The sequence below is a fragment of the Falco biarmicus genome, chromosome 15 (genome assembly GCF_023638135.1).
Source record: "Falco biarmicus isolate bFalBia1 chromosome 15, bFalBia1.pri, whole genome shotgun sequence".
Lineage (NCBI taxonomy): Eukaryota > Metazoa > Chordata > Aves > Falconiformes > Falconidae > Falco > Falco biarmicus.
In genome coordinates, this window is record NC_079302.1 from 21,892,302 (window position 1) to 21,914,848 (window position 22,547).

General features: G+C 58.4%; 2 protein-coding genes across 5 annotated transcripts in view; one reads left to right on the top strand and one right to left on the bottom strand.

Annotated features, from left to right (window-relative positions):
* Positions 1-269: 269 nt before the first annotated feature.
* ZNRF1 (zinc and ring finger 1) lies at positions 270-20,759 on the bottom strand. The gene is given in 6 exon segments (XM_056360623.1): positions 270-1,546; positions 1,697-1,787; positions 1,900-2,005; positions 2,683-2,778; positions 19,654-19,996; positions 19,998-20,759. Coding segments are annotated over 5 exon segments (705 nt in total). The 5' UTR covers positions 20,100-20,759; the 3' UTR covers positions 270-1,546; positions 1,697-1,729.
* A 47-nt stretch (positions 20,760-20,806) lies between these two features.
* Positions 20,807-22,547, top strand: part of WDR59 (WD repeat domain 59) — a 51,417-nt gene continuing 49,676 nt past the window's right edge. The window contains exon 1 of one of the 4 annotated variants that reach the window (XM_056360621.1): positions 20,807-21,140. In XM_056360621.1, coding sequence (XP_056216596.1) covers positions 21,087-21,140 — 54 coding nt within the window. In that variant the 5' untranslated portion in view covers positions 20,807-21,086. The remainder of the gene's footprint in view (positions 21,141-22,547) is intronic. The other 3 variants (XM_056360622.1, XM_056360619.1, XM_056360620.1) reach the window with 3 other exon arrangements.

The following is a 22,547-nucleotide window of genomic DNA, read 5'->3' on the forward strand; positions in this document are numbered from 1 at the left end:
TGGGGGGACTGGCCACCCCAGTTCCTCTTTAGGGGGTCCATGTCCCGAGCAGTGCACACACAGACACCCACAGGCCAGGGGGACTGGGGGGTCCCACTTCAGCCACGTCCCCAGAGCTGGTGCTGCAGAGCTGGGAGCTCTCTGGGACAGGCTGAGCGCCGCCGTGGCCATCCCCACACCAAGGTCAACATGGAGAAGGGGCACTGGTGCTGGCGGGGGGCTCCAGCACCCCACAGGCATTGTCTGCTTCGCCAAGAATGCCAGTGAAATAAAATAACAGTGAATATTTTATTGAACATTGTTTTAATACCATATCAAAACACCTTGACTAATGAAGGAAGCTCCCCCCAAGCTCTGAACTCTTAGTTTTTTTCCCCTGTTTTTTTTTAATATATAAATACAGAAAGGTTTCCCGCAGGGGCACGGCCACCGGCAGGGGAGGTCTCACCAACGAAAACACGCCCGCCGCGCCAGGAGGGGACAGGGATGGGTTGGGGGGGGGGTCACTGCCGTGAAACAACTCCGTCTTGGCACCTCCGGCTCCGGCAAAGCCACCCCTGTGGCCAGGGGGGGTCAGGGTTTCCGGGGGGCCATGGGGGGCCTTCCCTGTGCCCTCCTCGAAAGGGTTTGACTCATAGGCCATGGAAAGAAAGAGGGGGGGCGGTTTTGGCAAGAGGAGCCCGGCGAGGGGGGCGGCGGGGATGCTGCGGCTCTCCAGTCTCTGAGTGGTTATAGCTGAGTTAAAGAGTGACCAGTCTGTAAACATCACCGGGGCAGGGAAGCTCAAATCGAAGAACACGCCAGTCAACACGAAGCTTCAGTTGTGGTTTGGTTGGTTGGTTTTTTTTGTAAGTTTTCTTTTTTTTCTTCTTTTTTTTTTCTTTTTTTTTCTTTTTTTTTTTTTTTTCTTGTTGTAAACACTTGAAAGATGGACCCCTGCGACTCAGCAAGGGGGAGCAGAGTCCCCATCTCAACACTGCTGGGGCCGGGGTGGAGATCTCCAAAAGGGAGACGGGAGAGAGGAGAAAATTCCTGTTTTAGTCAGTGCAAAAAAACTGAGCAGAGCCCCCGGGTGAGTCCGGGTGGGAGGTGGGGGGGTTGCCGGTGAGAAATGCCGCGTGCTCCGTTTGGCCGGCTGTCCCCCAGCAGCTTTCCCCTTTTGTTTCGGGGAGAAAAGCCAAACATCATGGCAGGGGTTCGGCCGAGGGTGTCCCCGGGGCCTCCCTGGCCGGCAGAGCTCTCCTGGTGACCAGCGGCTGTGGAGGGGAGAGTGGGTTGCTCCGCTTTTCTCACACTGTCTTCTCCTGGATGTTTCTTTTTTTTTAAATCTTTTAAATTAAAAAAACCCAAAAAACCCCCCAAAACCAACAAAACAAATAAAAATAATAACATAAAATAATAATTAAAAAAAATTCGCTGTTGTCCCAAGTGGATTCAAGTTTCTGGGTTTTATTTTTGTCTTCTCGAGGAATTTAAAGTCAGCCCAAAACTCCAGGCGGGGTAGGGGGGATGGGGAGAGGAGGTACAGCAGGTATAGCAAGGTGCCCTGCAACGGCAGAGAGAGACGATCCCAGGTGAGGAGCAGGAGCCACGGCCAGCCCATGCCAGCCCATGCCAGCCCATTCTCCCCTCCTGGCCCAGGATTTAAACCCAGCACGGTGAAATCATTGGATAAGCCCGAGAGCCGCAGGCTCACCTTAGAGAGAAGTCAGCAAGCACGCCCGGCGGGTCAATCAGAAGGATGCTCCGGGCAAGATCTGTTCACTTCAAACCATGAGTCTATACAGCTGCAAAGAGGAGAGTGTGTCACCACCACGCTGCCGAGCCTCGGGATGTCCCCACCTGTCCCCCTGCCACCCGCCTGGCTGCGTCCCCTCCCTCGGGGTGCCTGCGCAGTACCTTTTGTGATAAATGCAGAGGCAGGGCAGCCTGGCTATCGTGTCCCCCTGCAGCAGCTCCTCCAGGCAGATCACGCACTCGCCGGCGTCCTTGGTCAGCACGTCATCTGGGAGGGGAGGGCAGCGGTGAGATGTGAGATGGGGCCCACCACGGCGTTCCCCTTCCCGGGATGGAGGGGAGCCCATGGCCACCTCTGCGGAGGCAGCTGGGCTGGGGCAGCAGTGCCGGCAGAGCTGGCAGGAGGCTCAGGTGGAGGCATGGGGAGGGGAGACGGGGCTGGGGTGGCTGCAGCGAACGCCCCCCCCACCCTGGCTTCCAATAAAGCACCCGCGTAGGGGGTGAGCATCACTCCCCTGCCATGGTCAGGACAGATGGGAGATGCAGGAGCCTACAGACCAGTGCTCAGCCCAGTAAGCCTCACTGCCAGCGAGGAGGGCAGGAACGCAACGACCCTTCGGACACATGTCCCCTGCCCTAGCCAGGCAGGACGCCCGGCCAGGACGGCTCCCGCTGGCACAGCACACCGTGGTGAGCAGCACGGGGACGGGGGCTGTATTCCAAAGGGTCCCAAAGGCAAAAGCAGTGGGGCTGAGCCATGCCGGCGCAGCGCAGCGCAGCGGGGACTGCGAGCTGTACCAGCCCACTGGAGCAGAGTCCTCTTGGCAAGCCCAGCCGAGCCGCCTGCCCGCACAGCCTGCGGCAAGCGTCTCTCCAGCCTGCCCGGAGCCATCCCAAGCCGGCAGGACGCTGTGTCCCCTGCACAGCCTGGCCACCGGCCCTTACCGTTGTAGGAGAGGCGAGGTTTGCTCAGACACATGATAAAGTGCATTTCCATCTCGTCAGAAGCCACAGATTTGGAGCAAATGGGGCACTTGAAACCTGGAGGGAGAGTGCAGAGATGAGCCCTTAGCAAGGGAAGCAGGAGAGGAGTCCATCCCGCATCCTGGGGAGTCCCCGAGGCCATGGCTGGGCACAGCAGTGGGCAGCCCCTCACCTGCTGCCTGCATGGTGGCACGCACCCCACACAGCGCCCGCCAGGCACCCACTCATCCTGTGCCGGCCACCAGCAGCGCCGGCGTGGGGGACAGCCACCTGACAGGGGACAGCCGCCCGAGCCGGCGTGCCGGTCGTCCCTGTGCCCGCCGCGCAGAGGGCATGGAGAGCATGCCAAGGCAGCGCACACGTGGCCATCAGCTGCTGCCGGGCCTTAAAGGGCGAGGAGCAGCCCGGGGCATGCAGCACCCCACGCTGGCAAGTGTAGGGGCACGTCCCCACGCCAGGATGGTGCTGTCCCTGTTGCTGCAGCTCAGCCCTGCATGGCTGAGCCAGAAAAGCTGCAGGGAAGGAGGTTTTTCTGTAGGGCCACAGCAGAGGACTGGCAGGCTGGAGCCACAAGCCCCAACTGCTGCGTTCTCCAGCTTTCTGCAGGAGTGAGGTGAGCGCTTGCCCCTCCAATGCCAGCCAGCAGCCCCAGGAGCAGGGGGACTCTGCAGGCTGATGTCCCCCAGCCTGACCTTGGCCCTGCCTTGTCACCCAGCCCTGCCTGGTGACTTGGACTCTTGGATGAAGAGTGATGTCCAGATCTGCTCTGTGTCCTTGCTTGGGCATGGGGATGGGGCCCAGCTGGTGCCAGGGTACCTCACCAGTGCCACCACCTCCTCAAGCCACGCAGACCACCACGGCATCGTCCCCAGCACCACCAAGCGAGGCTGCCCCAAACCCAGGTCTCTGAGCCCCAAACTCCCAGGGAGCAAAACCCCAAACAGGGTCATCCAACCTGGACTCCCTGCCCTCCCACCGCAGCCAGCTCGAGGCCATGCGGTTTGTCACTGCCCAGTGCAGCGGGGCTCAAGCTGATGCAGCCGAACACGTGCACGCCACCACCGCCACCATGGGTTTGCACCAGAATATCTAGCAATTCCCTGCCTGCAGAGAGGAAGAGGGTAATTTAAGGACCTGTCTTCTAAAAGCAGATCAGGTTTGACTGCAGTGCTGCTTAAGAGCTTTCTTCATATATATGCAAAGGCTGCTCAGGAAAGAAGAGAAAAGGAATATACACAAATTATCTAAGGATGAATCAGGTTCTTGTTTGCCACCACGTGGCTGTGATGAGGGCATTTTTTTTGCTTCTTGGAAGGAAAAAAGCGCGGGTGGCTTTAACAGGAGGCAGCTCAGACCTCTGCCATGCAAACAGCCAGGATAACTGCTCAACACCTGAGCACCCTCTCATTAGCAGCAGTGATAAATACAGATTACCTCCCAGCTCCCCGGATGACAGCCTAGAACAGAGATGCTAAATCCTGCTCCTCCACGGGGCAGTTATTTCCCATGAGGGCACAGCAAAGATGAGCATCATGGATGGTGGGGAGCTGGCTCTAAACGGACCTGCTAAATCAAGGAGCCCTCGAGCCCAGGAGTCCCTCCAGCAGGATGTCAGGCTGACCCGTAGCATGCCACATCCCTGCCCCAGCCGAGCCAAGCTGCAGGGTCTCCACTGTGAGTCCAGCCCCACTTGCCCCAAGCCCCAGCTGAAAGGGCAGCACCGGCAGCCAGAGCCTCACGGGCAGCAGCACCAATCCACCTCCTCCTCTCCAGCCTAATTTTACTCCTGATCCATTTATACCTTGTGGCAGCAGTGCCCATTAGCTGAAATAGTTGGGTTTTTTCTCCTCCCAAGTGTTTACCCGCCTGGTGTATTTATAGAGCAGGCTCAGATAGCCTCCCAGCCTGCCTTCTGCAAGACCCAACTAGCCTCCCCTTGTGAAATACCTTCCCTGTCCCCCAGCTCCCCTGGCAGCCTGCCTGCCCCTGTCCCTGCCTGAACCGATCCTGCCTGAACGTGGTTGCTCTGCCAGCACCGCAGGCACCAGTCACCACCACGGAAGCTCTTGGGGACCAGTTTCCAGCGGCAACCCCCCAGCACAGGGTGGCTGCGAAGGGCTCCCTATGGAAAAGGTGTTTCGGCTGTGAACTCAGCGCCAGGAGAAGACATTTGCAGAGGTTCGGCACCGTCCCCCATGCACTGCACGGGAAGACCTTGTTTTCTCTGGTCCCCCATTTTTCTGTGCCAACGTGTTATTTTAAACAGTTGCCCCAGATCTGCTGGTTCTGGCAGCAGTCAAAGGGATCCTACGAGACATGCAACCGGTGCAAAGGGAGAGGGCCCTGGATGAGCACGCCCAGCCTCGCAGGCTCCCGCGAGCGGCTGTTGCCGTATCTCCAGGCCTCTCTGCTAGCCGGGGTAGCTTTAGCACGGTTATAAATAGCCAGCATGAACATCCATCACGCTCCTCGATGCTCCCTGGGCAGCTGGCTGGGGGACAGGGACCCCCAGTGCCACCACAGCCCCATGGCAAGGGCGTGGGGACATGGCGCAGACAAAGAGACCTGGGCTTAAACCCCAGCAAGTGCATGGCACGCTCCAGCCCCAGACGCTGGCTGCCGCGCGGGTCTGGGGGCTGAGCCAAGCGCAGAGGCACACATGCTTTCCTGGCTCTGCGTTTCACTAGATGGGGGGGGGGGGGCAGGGGGAGATGAAAATGCAATTGCATAAATTCCCATGTCTGAGTGAGAGTGAGGAGCCGGAGTGGAAAGGCCCCTGGGGCAGGGGGCCGCCCTGCGCCCCAGCTGTCGGCACAAATACTCAGCATTGCAAGAGCAACTGCTCGCACCCCCCTCCACGGCAGGCGCGGGAGCCGCGGGGAGCCCACCACCAGCGGGGAAGGGGAGGCAGAGAAGGGTGTCGGGCTCCCTTGCCCCTTCTCCAGGTGACCTTTGGGGAAAGGTAGTGGATGGAAAACCAGGGAGGCCAGGGGCCAGCCAGCACCCGACAGCCCAGGGCCCCGGAGCATCCCTCCGGTCGGGGCAGGCGCTGGGGCCCAGAGCTGCTGCAGATGAAAGGGCTGCTCCCCGCGCAGCTGGCCCCCTCCAGGCCACGGTATTTTCCACATTCCCTGAAATCCCTGTTAATTTATCCTGCCTAAGCTGCCAGCCCGAGCGATGCAGGAGATTACATTTTGACAGCTGCTCACGGAAAATTCAGCTCCCTCCCTCCTCCTCAAGCCCTTTCCGCCCTCCTCCCACATGCCTAAAAAAAAAAAAAAGAAAAAAAAAAAAAAGAGAGACAGAGGAAGGGCCCAGCTATTCCTCCTCGCCTGGGCCTCCCACACCCCCAGGGAGCTGGGGGGATGCTCTGGGGAAGGGCCACGGACCCTTCCTCCCTCCCAAGGTGCTCTTGCCTTGCAAGGCTCTTGCCTGCGGCACACTAAACCTGGGGCTGGCACTGTCACCGCAGGCGGAGACGGGCAGGCAGGCAACGCCAGCAGCAAGTGAGGAAGAGGAGGGTGCTGCGGGAAGCGGGCTGGCCCAGAAAATCAGGTTCAGATCCAGACCTGGACTCTTGTATCCTGCAGGAGACTTTGAGAAAGCCAAGGGCTTTCCAGGCTGAGACACATGTTGGCAGGTGATCTCATCTCTCCAATGGCTTGGTCTAGAAATCGGGAGCAAGCAGTGCTGGTGCTCTCCAGGGGCTACTGCCCTCTGAGTATTTTTAGGAAGGTTACATGGTTAATTTTAGAGAGCTGGGCAAGGCAGAGCTGGGAACCACTGAAAACCTCCACCACATCCTACGCAAGCCGAAAAAGCCCCATGGTTAACCCCCACAGCGCCAAAAGCACCACCACACAGGCTGCCAGTGCTTTGCTGGTCATTGGAACGTCAAGACACCTTTCCAACCCATCTGTAAACATCTCAAACACAGCTGCTTCTGAAGCTGGGATAGGAAATTCCCATCACTTGTGTCTACACGCGACCCCCCGAGCAACCCGTGCAGCTTGGGGAAGCCACTGAGCACTACAACGGGGTCAACCACACCACATCCTGCGAGTGGAAGTGGCTGGTCCCCTCAGGGATGGGCGAGACAGCACCCATGGGAGCTGCAAGCCCGTGCCTGGCCACAGGGAAGGGCATATGCCACGTCCGTATTCACTTGCCAAACCCTCCACTAGCTCGGTGTGCCTCCAGATGGATTGGTGACAGGCTGCGGTGCCACCAGGAGACGCAGCATTGCCAAAGTGGCAGGAGACCCTGGCTCTATTGCCAGCAGATAGCCAAAACGCGGGAAGCAGCAGCCTCAACACTGCATGGCACCTCCAGCAGTGGGAGGAAGATGCAGGTGGGGGATGATGGGCCCTGAAGGCAGGGGGAAGCAGCAGCTCAGGTGCAAGTGCAACCTCAGCAACCCATCCTGTACGGAGCAGCATTCGCTGAAGGGATCCCCAGCTGGCCAGGACCCCACAAATGCAGCAGGATAAACCAGGAGCCCTGTGTGTGGGAGCAACTGCACAAACTCCCCAAAATGTGCCTGCTCCAGGAGGGAGGGGTCCCTTCCATGGTGCTCAGCCATCCCATGGGACGCCATGAGCACCAGGGAACTCAGGGGTAAGCCTGATGTCCATGGGAGATCTGGAAACCTCAGCTGCACAGCCCACCTCTGTGTCTCCAGAGAGCATCCTGGGCCCCCTGCCAAGGGAGCTGGCTTACACCAGGTGAGGATGCATCCAAGCATGAGAAAAACACAGGGACTACTTGGTCCAAGCACGCACAGTCCTCATGCTGTCTCCTTGCTGAGTAAACCCTGAGCATCCCACCTCCTCCTGTGGCTTCCCCAATGCTGCCAGCTGAACTGGCACCAGAAAGCTGGAAAAGATGGATCATCTTTAAAAAAAAACACGCTAGTGATCAAAGAGGCGGGAAATACTGAAAGACCACTCTATGGACCTAGCTGGTCAACCTGAAGCAGAAGCACATGGAGTTGGGTGAGGTGAAGGGACTCCAAGTCCTCCCCTTCCCGTACCCCTCGTGGGCTCCAGCGCAGCCCCAGGATGGAAGGGATCACAGAGGAGTTGCCTTCCTCACCAGCTAGCGAAGGAAACCTGCAGAGCCAAGATATTCAAGACGCAATATCTCCTGGGAAATAAATTCCCTACTGGCCTAAAGCAGCCTCATTTTTTTTTTTTAAAGAGACTGTCACACGGCAGCTCTTTGGAAGATGGCACATAGGGTGCACAAAGCACATCTCAAGCGCTTGGGCACCCCAGGGATCTGGTAGCTGAGGACCTCCATGGGTGTTCTCTTATGAGAGCATCATGCACCATGGAAGCGATGATCTACTGGCTTCTGAGCAATGCAGCCAGTGATGCTGCCTTACATTGGGGCCAGGAGGCAGCTCGCAGCCGCACCAAGGACCACACTCCCTCCGCCAGCAAAGCGCTTGCATTGAGTGCCTGGAGGCCAGGACACGCAGCAGAATCAGGCCCAAACTCACTTCTCTTGCAGAAGGAAACTGCCATCAGCTGCACAGGCAGATGCAGGAGCCAGAGCCCAACACAGCCCCATGGCTGCAGCCCTGGCAGGACACAAGGTGCCGGGTGAGTGCTGCGACGGTGCTCAGCTATTGTGCAGCACAAGGGCTGACATGAGCAGGGACACGTAGGCAGGAAGAAGTAAAGCACTTAAGCAATCTCATTTGCCAGCTCTGAGTAAGGGCCATACAAGCATCCTTCCTCCCCATTCAAGGCTGCAGAGAGGTGGGGAGAGCATAAAGGATGGGTTCAGGGTAGAAACAAACCATCCCACCTTCCTGGGGACAGGAGGGAAGCAGCGCTGAGGGACGGCAGCGGGCCAGTCCCAGATATCAGCCAGGCAGCAGGGATCTGGCCAGGGTGGGACATCCCTGGATGGCACCGTTGAGAGAAACCCAATGATGCAGGCTGCTGCCTCGGCAGACGGCCAAGGAGATTGGTCCTGCTCCATCCCACCCCACCACTTCCTTGCTGATTGAGTCAGTTCAGCTGGCTGAGCCATGCTACTGATGTGAAGCAGCACCCCAAAAAGACAATGTTACTGTGCAAGACCAGGTTTTGCAACATCTAAGAAAAGCCGTCCCTGGTTCACAGTGGCTCTGGCAAAGTCCCCATGCTGCAGGTGTTGGGGTGGCAGGGACCATGAAGCTGGCCAAGGCCAGCACTGCCCTAACACTCAAGGCATTGGGTTTTGGAGATGCCTCTGTCCGCTCCCACCCGACTCAAGCCATGAAGAGGACATGCAGCAGGAAGGAAAAAAAGACATTGATGCTTCAGGTGCGATGTGGGGAAGCCACTAGGGCCAGAGGGATGCAGGACATGGAACGAAGGGGCTGGGTGGCATCATGTCGCAGCAGCCCAGAGCTGTCTTGCTGCAAACCAGGTGGCAGAGATTTTTTTTTTTTTTTTTTTTTTAGCAAGCTGGTTTCTTATGGGGGCGGTGGGGGAGAATGGGAAGGAGAACGGATTGCAACACTGAGGCTGAGGAAAGCTCGAGAGTTGGGAAGAGGCGGGAGTTGCAAGAGAGGGAACCCCACAGGGACATTTGCTCCAGAGCACACAAAGCCATTGAGCCTCAGCAGACAGACACACCAAAGCCTTACAGGAAACCTCCAGCACAGACATGGAGAAGCAAGAGGGCAGAGAGGCCTGGCTACATGGTCACAGGATGTCTAGAGCCACCCTCCCTGCACACACATGCTCAGGGAAGAAGTGCAAAGAGCCTCTGCACCCCAAGCACCCCCCCTGCCTGTCACTGTTTGAGCATTGCCCCTTTCATGGCTGCAATTGCAGTTTTTGAACAAAAGTACCTATGCTACAGGTAGACAGCATCTCCCTCCTACAGCCCAGGCCATGCTGCAGGATCAGTTCCCCCACACCTGGATGACAAAGGTAGCCTCCTGGGGTCACCCTGCCTTCTAGCCAGTCCTAGTTTCCTGCAGAAACTCTCCCCCAGCTGCTGGGAACAGGCTTCATAAGGAAGAGTGTGTAGCCTAAAGCTAATTTTAGCATCCCAGAGAACAGCAAAGTTAAGTGGAGGGGTCCTGGGCGACAGCCCAGCGAAGGCATTGACTCCTACTGTTGGGCTGCAGGGCTTGAATTTACCGAGTTACAAGCTTGTTCCGGGCTCCTGCCAGTCACAGAGCCGGCCTGGGGCCTCTCACTGTGCAGGAGAGCTGCAGGGATGCCCTGGCACTGCCTCCCCACCTTTCCAGGGATGCTGAGGGTTTCAAATTCACTGCCCAGAGTGAAGAGGGATCCCTGCAGGCACACCTGGGAATTTCCAAAGGGTTTGCCTGCACACCTGCCTTTTTCATCCCAAGTATCTCTTGTGCGAAGGAGGAAGCCCAACTGCAAGCCCTGCTAGCAACAGCAATCATCCACAAGATGCACGGAGCCAACAGGGCAACGGAGGCAGTCCCAGGTGCCACAGTGCGGGAGCGCAGGGGATCCTCCGGCAGCGCAGTGGGACATGGCGGCTCGGAAATGGGAGCAGAAAGGGAGGAGAGCTGGATGCTTTGGCTTGGCAGGGGCTGGGAGGGAGCAGCAAGGCAACGTCACGCGGGGACCGGTGGGGTGAGTCACTTCTGACTAAGCCATCCATTGGGGAGGCACCCACGGAGTCCCCGCTGCTGGGTTCCAGCCGCTGTCAAGCTGCCAGAGGAACTCCTGCTGTCAGAGAGGCTTAAGTGCAAAAGCCTGACCTGAGCCACTCCCAAACGCAACCGATCCCATGGGGTGAAGTGGCAGCTCCCTGGCTACCTCCCTCCTGACCGCCAGGTTCTTCCAAAGCGGAAAACTTGTGCCTTGATGCTGCCGGGGCTCCGTCATGCCTCAGCTTCAGCCGATCGCTCTGGGAGGATGAAGGGACACTCCAGAGACACACGATGACAAGGCCTGGTTTCATGATGCTGGCAGAGGGAGCAAAGCCCAGCGCCGGTCTCACCCACGCACCCTCTCCTGCCAGGAAGCGATCCCATCCAGCTCCTAGGACACTCCTCCACAGGCAACCCATGGCAGCACCACACGAACAGACTGGTAGAAGATCTCCCATGGCACTTCATGCCTGGGCCGTGGTGGCAGGGGTTACTGAGGCAACTGGTTTTCATCAGCGAGAGACCTCCAGTGCATGGGAAGATGAAGCACTGCTTTTCTGGGTAGAGAAAGGGCAGGTTTTATGTAGTGGGCAGCAAACAGAGCACGAAAGGCACACAGAGCTACACCCACAGCTGGTGCACGGCTGGGAATTGCTTACAGCCAGTTCACACTGGTTGTTTCTGCAAAGAGACACCGTTGGAACAGAAACCTAGGGAGGTACACACTGCAGAGTCAGCCCTAACCTCACCTGCTCCTTGCATGGCAGGAAGAGATGCACGGCAGAGAGCACCTCCCTGCTCCCCAGGAGGGGCTGCCGTTGCTGAGGGATGGCCAGGGAATGCCCCAGGCTACCAGGAGAGCAGGAAGGGAAGAAGTAGGGCGCAGTCCTGCAGGATGATCACACAGCTCTGCTGTGCAGGGTGCAGGAGGCGAGGGATGCTTGATAGCACCAAGCTGCCCAGCCAGGCAAGTATGAGCTTCCCTCCTCGGGCGAGAGGCTGGGGGTTTTGGAGATACCCCTGTGGCAGGGGTAGGGCCACACCACCCAGCTTGCTCTGGCTTCGGAGCAGCCCTGCCCCATGCGCTTCCCAGCTGCCAGCTTTCTGCAGCTCTGGGAGCCAAACCTCTGAAACACCAAGCAGAACATCTCAGAGGAACGAGCCCACGGGTGAGCGTCAGGGGCTGCCCATGCTCCATCCCAGTAGCAGAGGCAGGAGGGGCTTCACACTGTGCCACAGGCAGGAATAAGCCTGCCCAGCTGTCCCACCTTCTCTGCTCCTGCCTCCTCTTTGCTTCAACACATGCCAGCCTCCAACACGGGAAGGGCCGAGCTGTCTCGCAGCCAGCAGACACTGGGAGCAGGAGGGATACAGGGGGCTGCAGGCAACAAAAATCCCAGCTGTGGGGGATTTCAAACGCTCTCTTCCCCAGGAGAAAGGAAAAACACCAAAGCAGTACCCAGAGGAGCACAGTGTACCCCTACTTCCAGAGCTGGACAAGGCCTTGGGAAGCAGAATCCCCCTGAGAAACAGTCACCCAGGACCAGCCACAGGGTGCCGCCTGCTTCGTACCTGTCTGTGGGGAGCAAAAAGAAATCAAAGGCACCTACAGCCGCCCTCAGAAGGGTAAGATCCAGGCAAATAGCAGGCTTCAAGGGCTAGGAGCTCAACATTGCAATAAATAAATGGATAGACAACAGCTTCAAAGCAGCAAGACCTGGGTGGGGATAACCTGAAATGCTGAGGCAGCTCAGGCAGGGTGCTCAGCCTCACCCCATCCTGCTCAGCACCAGCTTAAGACAGCTGCCCCAAAACTGACCTCAACCCATACTGACTCAGCCTCCCTGCAGATGGTAATTTAAGCCATCTGGCTAGAGCCAACCCCTGCCCCCCCTCATTTCCCCAGCTACAGATGTACAGGCCTTGGATGGATGGATTGAAAGGTGGATCCGATTCCCCTGCAGCACTCCTGACAAAATGCAGCTCTACCGCCTTGTAGAGAGAGTTCCCAAACACATTACTGCAATTACCCCAGCTGCAGGAGAAACGGCAGGTTTTCCCTCACTGGCGACAAAGACCTCCAAAAAACAACCCCCAAAACGCCCACCACACCAAGCTGGGATGCTATGTCTGGGATGCGAAGAGCGGAGCCCCCAGGACCACCCTCAAGCCGCTGAGCCGTGATCAGAGAAACACAGAGCCATGACAAAAGCTGAGGGGAGAACGAAGCCAGCTGCCTTTCAAGGCAGCAACAGGCAAAGAGGCACGGAGGATGCGGAAACTCCTTAATGCCAGCAGCCCTGTCCTGTGAGGAAATAAAATGCTGGGCAGGGATGAGGGATAGGGGAAGCATCGCCCTGTTCTCCTGCCTGACTGCTGCTTTCCTTCTCTTGTGTTGCAGGCAGCTGGCCTCTAAAAATACCCACTGTTGTCATGCTGTCCTGCCTGCTAGGGCCAAGGAACAGCTCTGAGCGGCTTTCAGTTCAATTCCTCATCTGTGCTGTTGTGCTTTCCTCACCAGGACCCGGCCCAGCCCCATTTCTGTGCCTGGTAGGTGACAGTCTCTCAGGAAACGTGGCCATAACTCAACAAAGCCCCAACAAGACGAAGGTGCTCGCTGGGAATATATAGTCTTGTGAAATTTCTGCTGGCGTTGCTAAAACTAGCAAAAGGGTAAATATGTCCACTGCACCCGTCTGCTCCTCTACGAAGTGCCACAAGACTGTTGCACAAGGTGCATGGTCTCGTCTCCATGCCACTGCCAGGAGGCCCACAGCCACGCGAGTGTGCACAAGCGCAGAGAGCCAGGACTTTCCCCAGCCAGCTCAGCCCATGCCCTCCTGAGCGACACGACACTGCTGTCCTGGGGACCGACCTACTGCCCACACCGGCCAGTGCCACTCGGCTCCCTGGGGAAGGAGGGGAGGGAAGAGTCAGCCCCCCCTCAGAGGTGTGCTGCAGCCTCTCCAACACATTGCGAGGCACCATCCCCATGGGCAGAACACCTCCAGCTGCCCACAGACCCACCATCGGGGCTTGGGGAAGGACGATGCCAGCGCTGAGCAATGCATCTGCTCAAGCTCAGCCGGCCACACGTGGCACAAACCTGGCAGCGCACAGGCACGGGGACCAAGAGCCCGAGCCCTGTGCCAGCAGCACAGCCACCAGGACCTGCCTGCAGGCTCCCCAGCTCTCCCTGCCACCCTCCTCAAACCCTGGGCTGTGCGGGACCCGCAGCAGGCTGGAAAGCTAAAGCACACCAAGAAAACAGCAGTCCCTGTCCCCAGCTGCAGGCACTGCCCCCCCAGCGCTGCCCACAGCCCAGCAGGGCAGGAAACATGCCTCTGCCCACGGGAAACGCTGCGCAGCGGCACGAGAGGGTGGCCCAGGCCGGCAGAGCTTCCTGCAGCTGCACCTCCCAACAGCCTCCCACCACAAAGCACCCAGCAAAAACATTCAGCCAAGCAGCACCCACAAGGGACAACAGGAGTATCCCCCGGGGAAGACCCACACCCCCAGTGGGTTCACCCACATTTGAAACACCTGCCTGGTGGGACGGTGCTGGTGAGACATCCAAGGCCCAATTATAACCACTCCTGCTCCATCTGAAATAAAAAAATGGGTCTGCCTCTACAGAGAGAGGCTTGCTGTACCCTGATGTACAGCCATGCGGGAGCGGGTGGGTAAAAATGCTCTGCATCAGGGCCTGCACTTTACAGCATCGTTTGACTGCTCATTTAAATCACTCACAAGCCCTTATGATTTCAATTTTCAAAGGAACCAGGAGAAAGCCAGGTCACATTTTCTCAGACCCAAGTATTCAACACATCTGGGGTTTTGGTGTACCAGCAGCAGAGGTGATGAGATGCACCTTGTGGCTGCCCACCGGTCAGCCGGGGTGCCACACCGGTCCCTGCAGAGGGAATTCATTCAAAGAGCTCTTTGCTGCATGTCTGATTTGTCACATGGGAGATTACATCGGAGAAAAAAAAAATAAGCTTTTGTTTTTTAATTTTTTCCTCCAAAATGGGGTTTTCTCCCTCCCTGCATTTCTCTTGAAATTAATTTTCAGCATTTAGCAGCATTTTCCCATGACTCTCCACGGCTCCCTTGGCCAGGTGCCAGCCCTGGTACGGCTCCTCCACCAAAGATGTCTGCATCTGATTGATCCTCTGGCCAGCAAAGGAGAGAGCGAGAGAGGGAGGGAGGAGAGGAGCCCTAATAGCACATTAATAAATAAGAGAAGCCTTTACGGTTATTCTAGTCACCAGAACAAAGATCTCAGCAAAACAAACCAGCATGGGATAAACTTACGTCACGGGCCAGGAAGACAATCCTGGCTGGGAAGTGGGTCAGCCCAGGGCACACAAGAGCATCATCCTCAGCATGTCTGGAACATACGTGTGTGGAGGGGGGAGATGGCACCCAGCTCCCCTGCACTGGTTTATGCACCAGTTTAGAGAGGAGCGGGCCCAGCCAAGCCAGTTAGCATGCACAGCAATTAGCACCTCGCTCCTGGGCAAGGCAGCTGAGAGATTTCGGGGAGCACCGGAGTGGCAAGGCAGCACAGCGACAGCCTGCACTAGCTCTCGCTGTGGAGACTGAAGGTAACCGCCGCCGGCTTCTCACGCACAACGCCAACGTTGACACACTTAAACTTCATCTCCAGGCTGCAGGTCTGGTACGCATTAAAGCTGCCTTCGAGTCTCCCATCTTCTGGTATTCAGTACTTCGTTCTTCCAAGGTAGCTGTTGCCTCTTGCCCCTGGCCACGTGCTGCTCTGCAGCTGGCCCCGAGAAGGCAGAAGAGCAACCCCTCCAGAGCCAGCTGAACATCACCAGACTGGGGAGTCATCAGGATCATTCCTCCACCACTTCCCAAACGATCCACAAGCCTGGAAATGCTGTAGGTGCCCAATCCAGCTGCCCCGCAGTCACCAGCACCAAACCCACAAAAAGATGGTTTCAGGACAGTCTCCTTTGGAAACTTCCACTGGCAAAACCAGATTCACAATGGCAAGTTCCTGCAGACCTTGGGGTGCCCTTCCACGCTCTAACCACTGTAAGGAGGGAGCGAAGCACATATGACGTCTGCACATTGAAAAGTTGGTGGCAGGAAAGTCAGGGCTGAAGCAGTCTCCCTCCAGCAGCTCTCTGACTAGCCAGCTAGAATTAAGCTTTCTAGTTTTGGTGTAGAGACTGCAGTGGCAGGACTAGCTCAGGAGCTAAGACTGCCAAGCACTGGCGAGAAAAGGCTCAGGACTGGAAGCTGTTGGATCACAGCAAGGGTACACCATAGACGTGCCTCCTCCCAGCTGGGCAGAGACCAGGGCTGCCCAGCGCAGGTGTTCACACATGCCTTCCCCTCATCCTCCAACAAGTGATCCCTATTTCACATCCCTGACTCCAGAGCTGGATTAAAAAGCACTTCCGGCCTGTTTTGCACTCTAACCCTGCCTGGAGAAAGGCCCAGCCCAGCACCTGGGCTGCCATCCCTGTGCCAGACACCCTACCTTCTCCCCCAAGGCTGGGCCCTCCTGCTCTGGGCAAGGCGCTGCTGAGAAGGCAGTGGCTCACTTGGCAAAGGAGACCTCCCCTCCTGACCTTGCTGCCACCAGCATCCAGGACAGACAGCTTGTTTGGTCGGTGCACGGAAAGCCAGCGACATTCCTGACGGCACTGCACAGAAGGATGAGCTAGGCGTCTCCTTAGGCTAGCCAGCAGACAAGGAGATACGGATTTACTAGAGCTTCCAACACTCAAGGGCTTTGGGTGACGAGGGGGATTTCCAGATAAACTTTAAGCTACTTACAGCTTCTGCAAACTCCCCGAGATCCTCTGATGAAGATGAATGACACGAGTGATACTAAGAGAACCACACAAAGCTGGAGACACGCAGCATTAAACCACATCTCCTTTTTCTCCCTTCTTCCCGCTAGCCTTGGCTTTGCCAAGAAGTCCTAATGGTCATGAAGCTACAGAGACAGGGTCAAGTGCTACAAACAAACTCCAAAGTTGCAAAAGATGTTTTGTCATCTTCTACCTTCGCAGGCCAGGAAACAGATCTCAACAACCCTGGGCAGACAGGGAAATCCCAGAGCAGTTTCAGGTGACGTTGGAGCAGTTCTGTCGCTTGCATCGATGGCAGACACGCCTGGGAAAATCCCTGTCAGGAAATGGGATCCACTTACCCAGGGAGGTGTTGTCCCCTTGGAAGGAGGGACAAGCTCCGCCACAAAGGTGAGAGCCCCCTTGGCCACCCTGTTTGGAAGATGCATTCAGGTTTTGCTAATCGTAAGAACAGCAGCTCTCCTTCCCTGGCCCTGGAAGGGCTAGAGGTGGTCAGTATGTAACTGCTCCTGCCACCCCTGCCCCCCGGCAGCCACGGCAGAGCCCAGTGGGATTCGGCAGCAGGCTTTTCTTGCCAACCATCACAACACACAGCACCCTACAGCGGTGCTGCAGCACATGCTGGCTCTGGGGACCACTTTGCAACCTCCCCCTGCACAGGCTTCCCAGTGCAGCCCTCCCCTCTCCCTCCCTGGGCACACCTGGCTCTTCTGCAAGCCTTTGACTGCAGAGAGGAGGAGGAGTGACGCCAGTCAGGGAAAAGAGCTCAGCCTGCCCCAGCTCACTCCTCGGGGTCCCTGCTGATGGGCCAGATGAGCCATGAAGCAGCCGGAGAGGCGCACAAAATCAGCATCGCAGATAAAGGGAGCGGCGAGGAGCCAAGCCTATCTGCACGGTCCTGTTATCACGGACACGCTGCCGCAATGACAGCGCCTTATCACTGGCGTTAAGCCAGGGCTCCTCACTGTCCCACTGAGGTCCCCACAGTGGGACACTTTGAGGCTCCAAGCTCTTCCCCCAAACTCAAGTACTCCTGGAAGAGTGAGGCCGTGAACACGACCTTCCCACGTGCCAAGATCAGCACCATCCAAGTCTCCAGCCTGTGCATAAGCAGGAGGAAAGGGGCAGGCAGGGCAAGGATCCACTCTTCAGACCTGTTTGCCACAGTTTGGGGCAGGGAGGGGGGGCTCCTCTCCTTGAGGCACTACAGCAACTTGGGCAGATCCCAAAGATCCCCAGGCACACATCGCGGTGAGGGGGTTTGGTGCATCAGCAGGTCCCCTTGTCCCCAGCCTCGAGTCATCCTTCAAAAGGAGCAGGGACAGTCACGCGCAGCAATGTCAAAGCTCCTCTCCGTTTACCAGAGCGCTGCTGCTTCAGCACTTTCCAGTGGCTAATGGAGTGGCTCAGCGCTGCGAGAGAAGCGGGTCGATGGGGAGGCAGGGGGGAAGAAGCGAGTACCTCCCGACTGCCCTGCTGTAGGTTAACCAGCTGCAACAGGAGATTAGAAGGAATTTTAGCAATCTTGAGGTGGCTTACTTCCCCTTGGTCTCCAAATCCTCCGTTAACCTCTTACATTAAGAGGAAGAACACAAAAGTTTAATGAGCTCTGACAAGTTTTCAGAATGGTTTTTAAGCCTCCTCCGCTCCTTTTGCTATTAATTAGCAACGAGGAAGAACCACCACGGGGAGAGGCTTCGGCATGCACTGAACAGCTCTCGCTGCTGCCCGCGCGTGCTTCAGCACAGCTCAAATGCTCTCGGAGGGCCCCAAAAGAGGCACCAGAGGAACCCAATTCTTGCGGCACTTCCCACGGCTCGCGCTGCAATCTTCCAAGGGCGCCCACTTTAACTTAGCAGCATCGCACTCACTCGCTCGAGCGGGTGGAAAAAGCTTACTCCATTTTGCAGCTGCTTTATTTTTATGAGCAGGTTTTTGCCTCTCAGCATTGCAGTTTGGGGGAACTACCATTTAACGTAACCGATACTCTCTGACCGACCACCTCTCCGTACAGATTAGCTACAAGGTGTTTCTGTAATAAAGCCATTCTCGCTCCAGCACCAGGTACAATGGAAGACCCCGTGGCACTCATTCACACTGAGGCAATACCTGGAAGGATGCTGCGCCTTAGTTTCTTTCTGTGTTCAAAAACCAGAGCAGCGGCACAGTCCGCGCAAGGTCCCGGAACAAGAAAGTTTGCAGAAGCGCTGGGTCTCAGCTCCAGTGCCACATGCCAGCCAGTTCTCTCCATCTGCCGGGGAGGACTGCAAGCGCCCAGCTTATCTGGATCCACAGGAACCAGGCCCGGGGTGTTCTGCCACTGAAGACGCAATGCCAGCCATACAGCTTTGATCTAACTGGGAAGAGCAGCCCCCGGAGTCTGGGTAAAGGGGAGAAACCCCAAGATGGATGGAGGAAAAGGAGCCCCCTTGTTTCGCACTTTGTTCTTGTCCACTGGTTCAGTTTCAAGCGTTCCTGAAAATGAGGCATTGTCCCAAGGCGCATTATGAAATTCCCAGACCACGTCATGCACGGAGAACACTTAGAGCATTCGCAAGGGGGCCGAGCGGGAAAGAAATCCCAGACTATTCCAGGAAACGCAAGGAGACATCCCTGAAATGACTTCCCCTCCAGCCAAGAGGAGAAGGGAGGACCTCCCACCTCGCTCCCTGTACCCAGCCAAAACTAGGTCAGTGACACAGCCCTGCTCCCAGCCAGAGCTCCTCTCCAGACACGAGGACACATGGAAGAGTCCAGCCAGGAGGGTGAAGATGGGGGCAACCTTGCCCCCTCCCTTAGCCCCATGTTTCCTGCAAGAAAGCCCAGCCGGCTCCCCAACCCCAGTAAAGAGGCAGGCAGTTCCTCCTCTGCTTCCTCCCCAGCACCACATCAGTGCCAGCTGGCTTGAATGAGAAAACCTGCTTTGGCCTCTCCTTGGCCCTTTATCAGACGAAACAAAGGGAAAAAATTCCCACACCTCACTTTCAAAGGCTTCCTCTCCCCCTTCCCCAGCTTCTAAGGCATGGAAATCACTATGCCTCACTGGCACTCCTGAAACACCTTCCGAAGAGGCACATGGAGCTCAGCCCGGTATTCAAAACCAAGGGCTGGAGCTACAGCACCTTCGGACCATACTCCCCTCAAGTCAAAGGGGGATGCCACATCCACTGCTTCGCATCCCAGAGCCAAAACACCTCCCTTGTGGAAAGCCTCCTCCCTCGACCTTGACACAGATGCCAGCCCCAGCTCACCCACTCACCCGTGCCAGGGAGGGGACTGGGGTCTTTCTGTCAGGCTTAGCGCCACGGGGCTCAACCAGCCAGCCAAGGGCGCGGGGGGGGGGGCAGACCCCCATGCCGGGTGAACCGTGCCCACCGCCGCCCCGGGGCCCGGGTACCCGCCGAGGGAGGGGAAGCCGGGGGAAGGCTCCGGGGAGCCGGCACTCACCGCTGTGCGAGCTGAACCACCGCGGTGCGATGTGGAGGGGCAGCGCGTCGGCCAGCGAGGCCCTGGCGCCCAGGTACAGCATCCCGTCTCTATGGTGACCGCCTCCCGTCTCCTGGTAACCGTTGCCATGGGCGTACGTGGAGTCGGAGCCCGGACCGCCGCCGCCGCCGCCCGGGGCCCGCTCGGCCTCCCCCGCCGCCCGCGCCGCCGCCGCGTACAGCCCGAAGGGGACGGCGCCGGCCGCCGCCGGGTCCATGCCCATCCCGGCCACCGAGCTGACGGAGCGGCTGCGCAGCCCCATGGCACCGCCGCCGCCGCCCGCCCGGTAATGGCCGAAGGGAGGCGGCCCCCCCCCCTCCTCCCGGCGGCGGCACGGCGCTGTCATCCGTCGACACCCCCGGGAAGGGGCCCCGCGAACGGGCCGCCGTGCTCTGCTTGCCCCCCATATGGGCGCCGCCGGGCCGGAGGGAGCCGAGCGACAGCCCCCCGCGGGGAACGGGGCCGCGCCGCCCCCGCCGCCGCTGGGAGGCGAGAGGGGGCGGAAGGAAGCGGGGGGGCGCGGGGAGCTACGGGCGCAAACCCATCCCCGCCCCAGGCATCCTCCCCCCGCCGGGCCCGCAGGGGCGAGGGCGCCCCGAGTCCGCCGCCGCCGCCGCCACCCCCGGCGGGGGCCGCCGAGGGCTCCGGGGCCGCGGGGGGGGGGAGGGGGGAACGGGACGGCGGGGGAAGGAGGAGGGGGGGGGGTGGACGGCGGCCGGGTCGCTCCGCCCGCCTCGCTCCTGCCCGGGGCGCGGCCGGCAGCCGGGCGACGATCAGCTGCGGCCCATGGGGCGGCGGGGGGCGGCGGGGGCGGCGCGCCCCGCTCCGCTGCGCTGCGCCGGGCACGGCCTCGCTGCCGGCCGCCGCCAGCCGCCTGGGTGCTCGGCGCCGCGCCGGAGACAATAGAGGCCGGCAGCACGCATGCTCCCGCCCCCGGCCCCCCCCGGCCCGCCGCCCTTAACCCCTGCGCTGCTGCCGGCCGCTGCCGCCCGGGCCTGCGCTCCACCACCGCGGCCTGCGGGTCACGGGGACGCCGCTGCCCCGAGGAACACAGGACTCGGCCTCCCCCTCCCCCTCCTCCTCCTCTTCCTCCTCCCCCCCCCCCACACACCCCGCTCCGCAGGGGCCTGCGGCGGGCCTGTAACCGCCCGGGGGCCGCCGCAGCCGCCCGCCACCAGGGGAGGGCGAACCGGGCCCTCCCGGGCCCGCCGCGCTGCCGGGCAGCGAGGCCGCAGCGCCCCCCGGGCCTGCCCGCCCCCGGCCGGCGGGGGGGGTGCGCGGGGCGCCGGCAGGGGCGGACTGCATTTCCCAGCCGCCCCCGCGCCGCGCGCGCGCGCGCCCCGCCGGCCCCGCCCCTGCCCCGCCGGCGTCGGGGGTTGCTGGGGCGGCCCAAGATGGCGGCGCGCTGGAGCAGCGAGAATGTGGTGGTGGAGTTCCGCGACGCCCAGGTCGGGGGGGCCGCCGCCGCCGTCGCCGGGGGGCTGCCGCTCTGGCCGGCTCCGGGGGGGTGGGGGGGCGGCCTGTCCCGTGAGGAGCGGGAGCGGGGCCCGGCCCGGGCGGGCTCGGCGGCCGCAGGGGGCCTTTCGGCGGCCGCGGACGGGGCTGAGCCGGTCCCGGAGCCGTTTGCGCGGAGATACTGCCTTGATTCATGAGGCGCTTTATTTTTAGTCTTAATTAGATCTCGGCTGTTTTTTTTTTTAAAGTATATTGGCAGGCCTAATAGGAGCTATTACCACTTCCCACACATCTTTCCTCATTTTTCCTCTGAGACCATTTTAGCTGCCTTCTCTGCTGCGACATAAATTGTTGGGAATTGCTCGGTTAGGAGGAAAAGCGGGTTCTGTTTTTTTATAAATAGCAAAAAGGTCAGCTTTTGAAGTTGCTGGCTACTGGAGAATTCTAAGAGTTTGCTTATGTGCTCTCTTGGGAGCTATTCTAAGAAACGGGTTTTTTTAAGATGCTGGCAGCTGCTTAGCAAAGCTGGGGATGGTGGGTGAGCTATGAACTGCTTCAACAGGAAACCCAGAAAGATTAAAATAAAAAATACAGGTCTGCAAACTTGTCTTCTAGTTTGTCCTCTTGTGCTGGAACAGTGTCAGCTCTGTGCTCACCATTGCAAACAGGTGCAGGGTCCTGCCTGCTGTATCCAGCCTTCCCCCTGTAAGCTCACAGAGCTTTTTGCTTTTATACCTCAAAAGCTTTGTATCGGCTTTGTTTTCCTCATTGAAGAAATGTTAAAGCAGGTTTGTCTGCTGTTGAAGGTTTGCTCTCAGGAAACTGGTAATGAGGTACGAAGGTATGTCTTCCTAGATCACAGTTTAAATTGCATCTGGCTCAGGAGATGCGTGGCCTCCTGATTTGATTGCTTATTCATAATGATTGCGTGTGGGAGCGGAGAGGAGAGAGAACAGGTGTTTCCATCTTCTTCTGCAGCAGTTGGTTTCAGTCTTGCTGTTGTGCAGGCGTATACCTTAATTGCGGGGTTAACCATTGGTATTTTGGTCGCTTCGGTTTACTGTGGTGTGATCTTTCTTCAGCTGTTCTGACCTGCCTGCTCTCTCATACGAAACCAGAGAGCTTCAGTGCAGTTGGGGCTGCTAGACTGCTGCTTCAAGTTAAACTCATTTATACGTTTGTGCTTGAGCTTTTTTTAGGAGTCTGCATGAACATTTTTGCAGACGGGAAACCCGAGCTTGAGAAATTGAAACACCTTGGCTGTAATCGTCCTGTACCAGGCTTCAGCTCTGTCTGTAGGCCATGCTGTCTCCAGAATCCCCATCCCAAAACCAATTCACATGGAAACAAGAGTCAAAAGAGTGGGCAGCTGTTACATTTATAGCCTGTACATGTCTGCG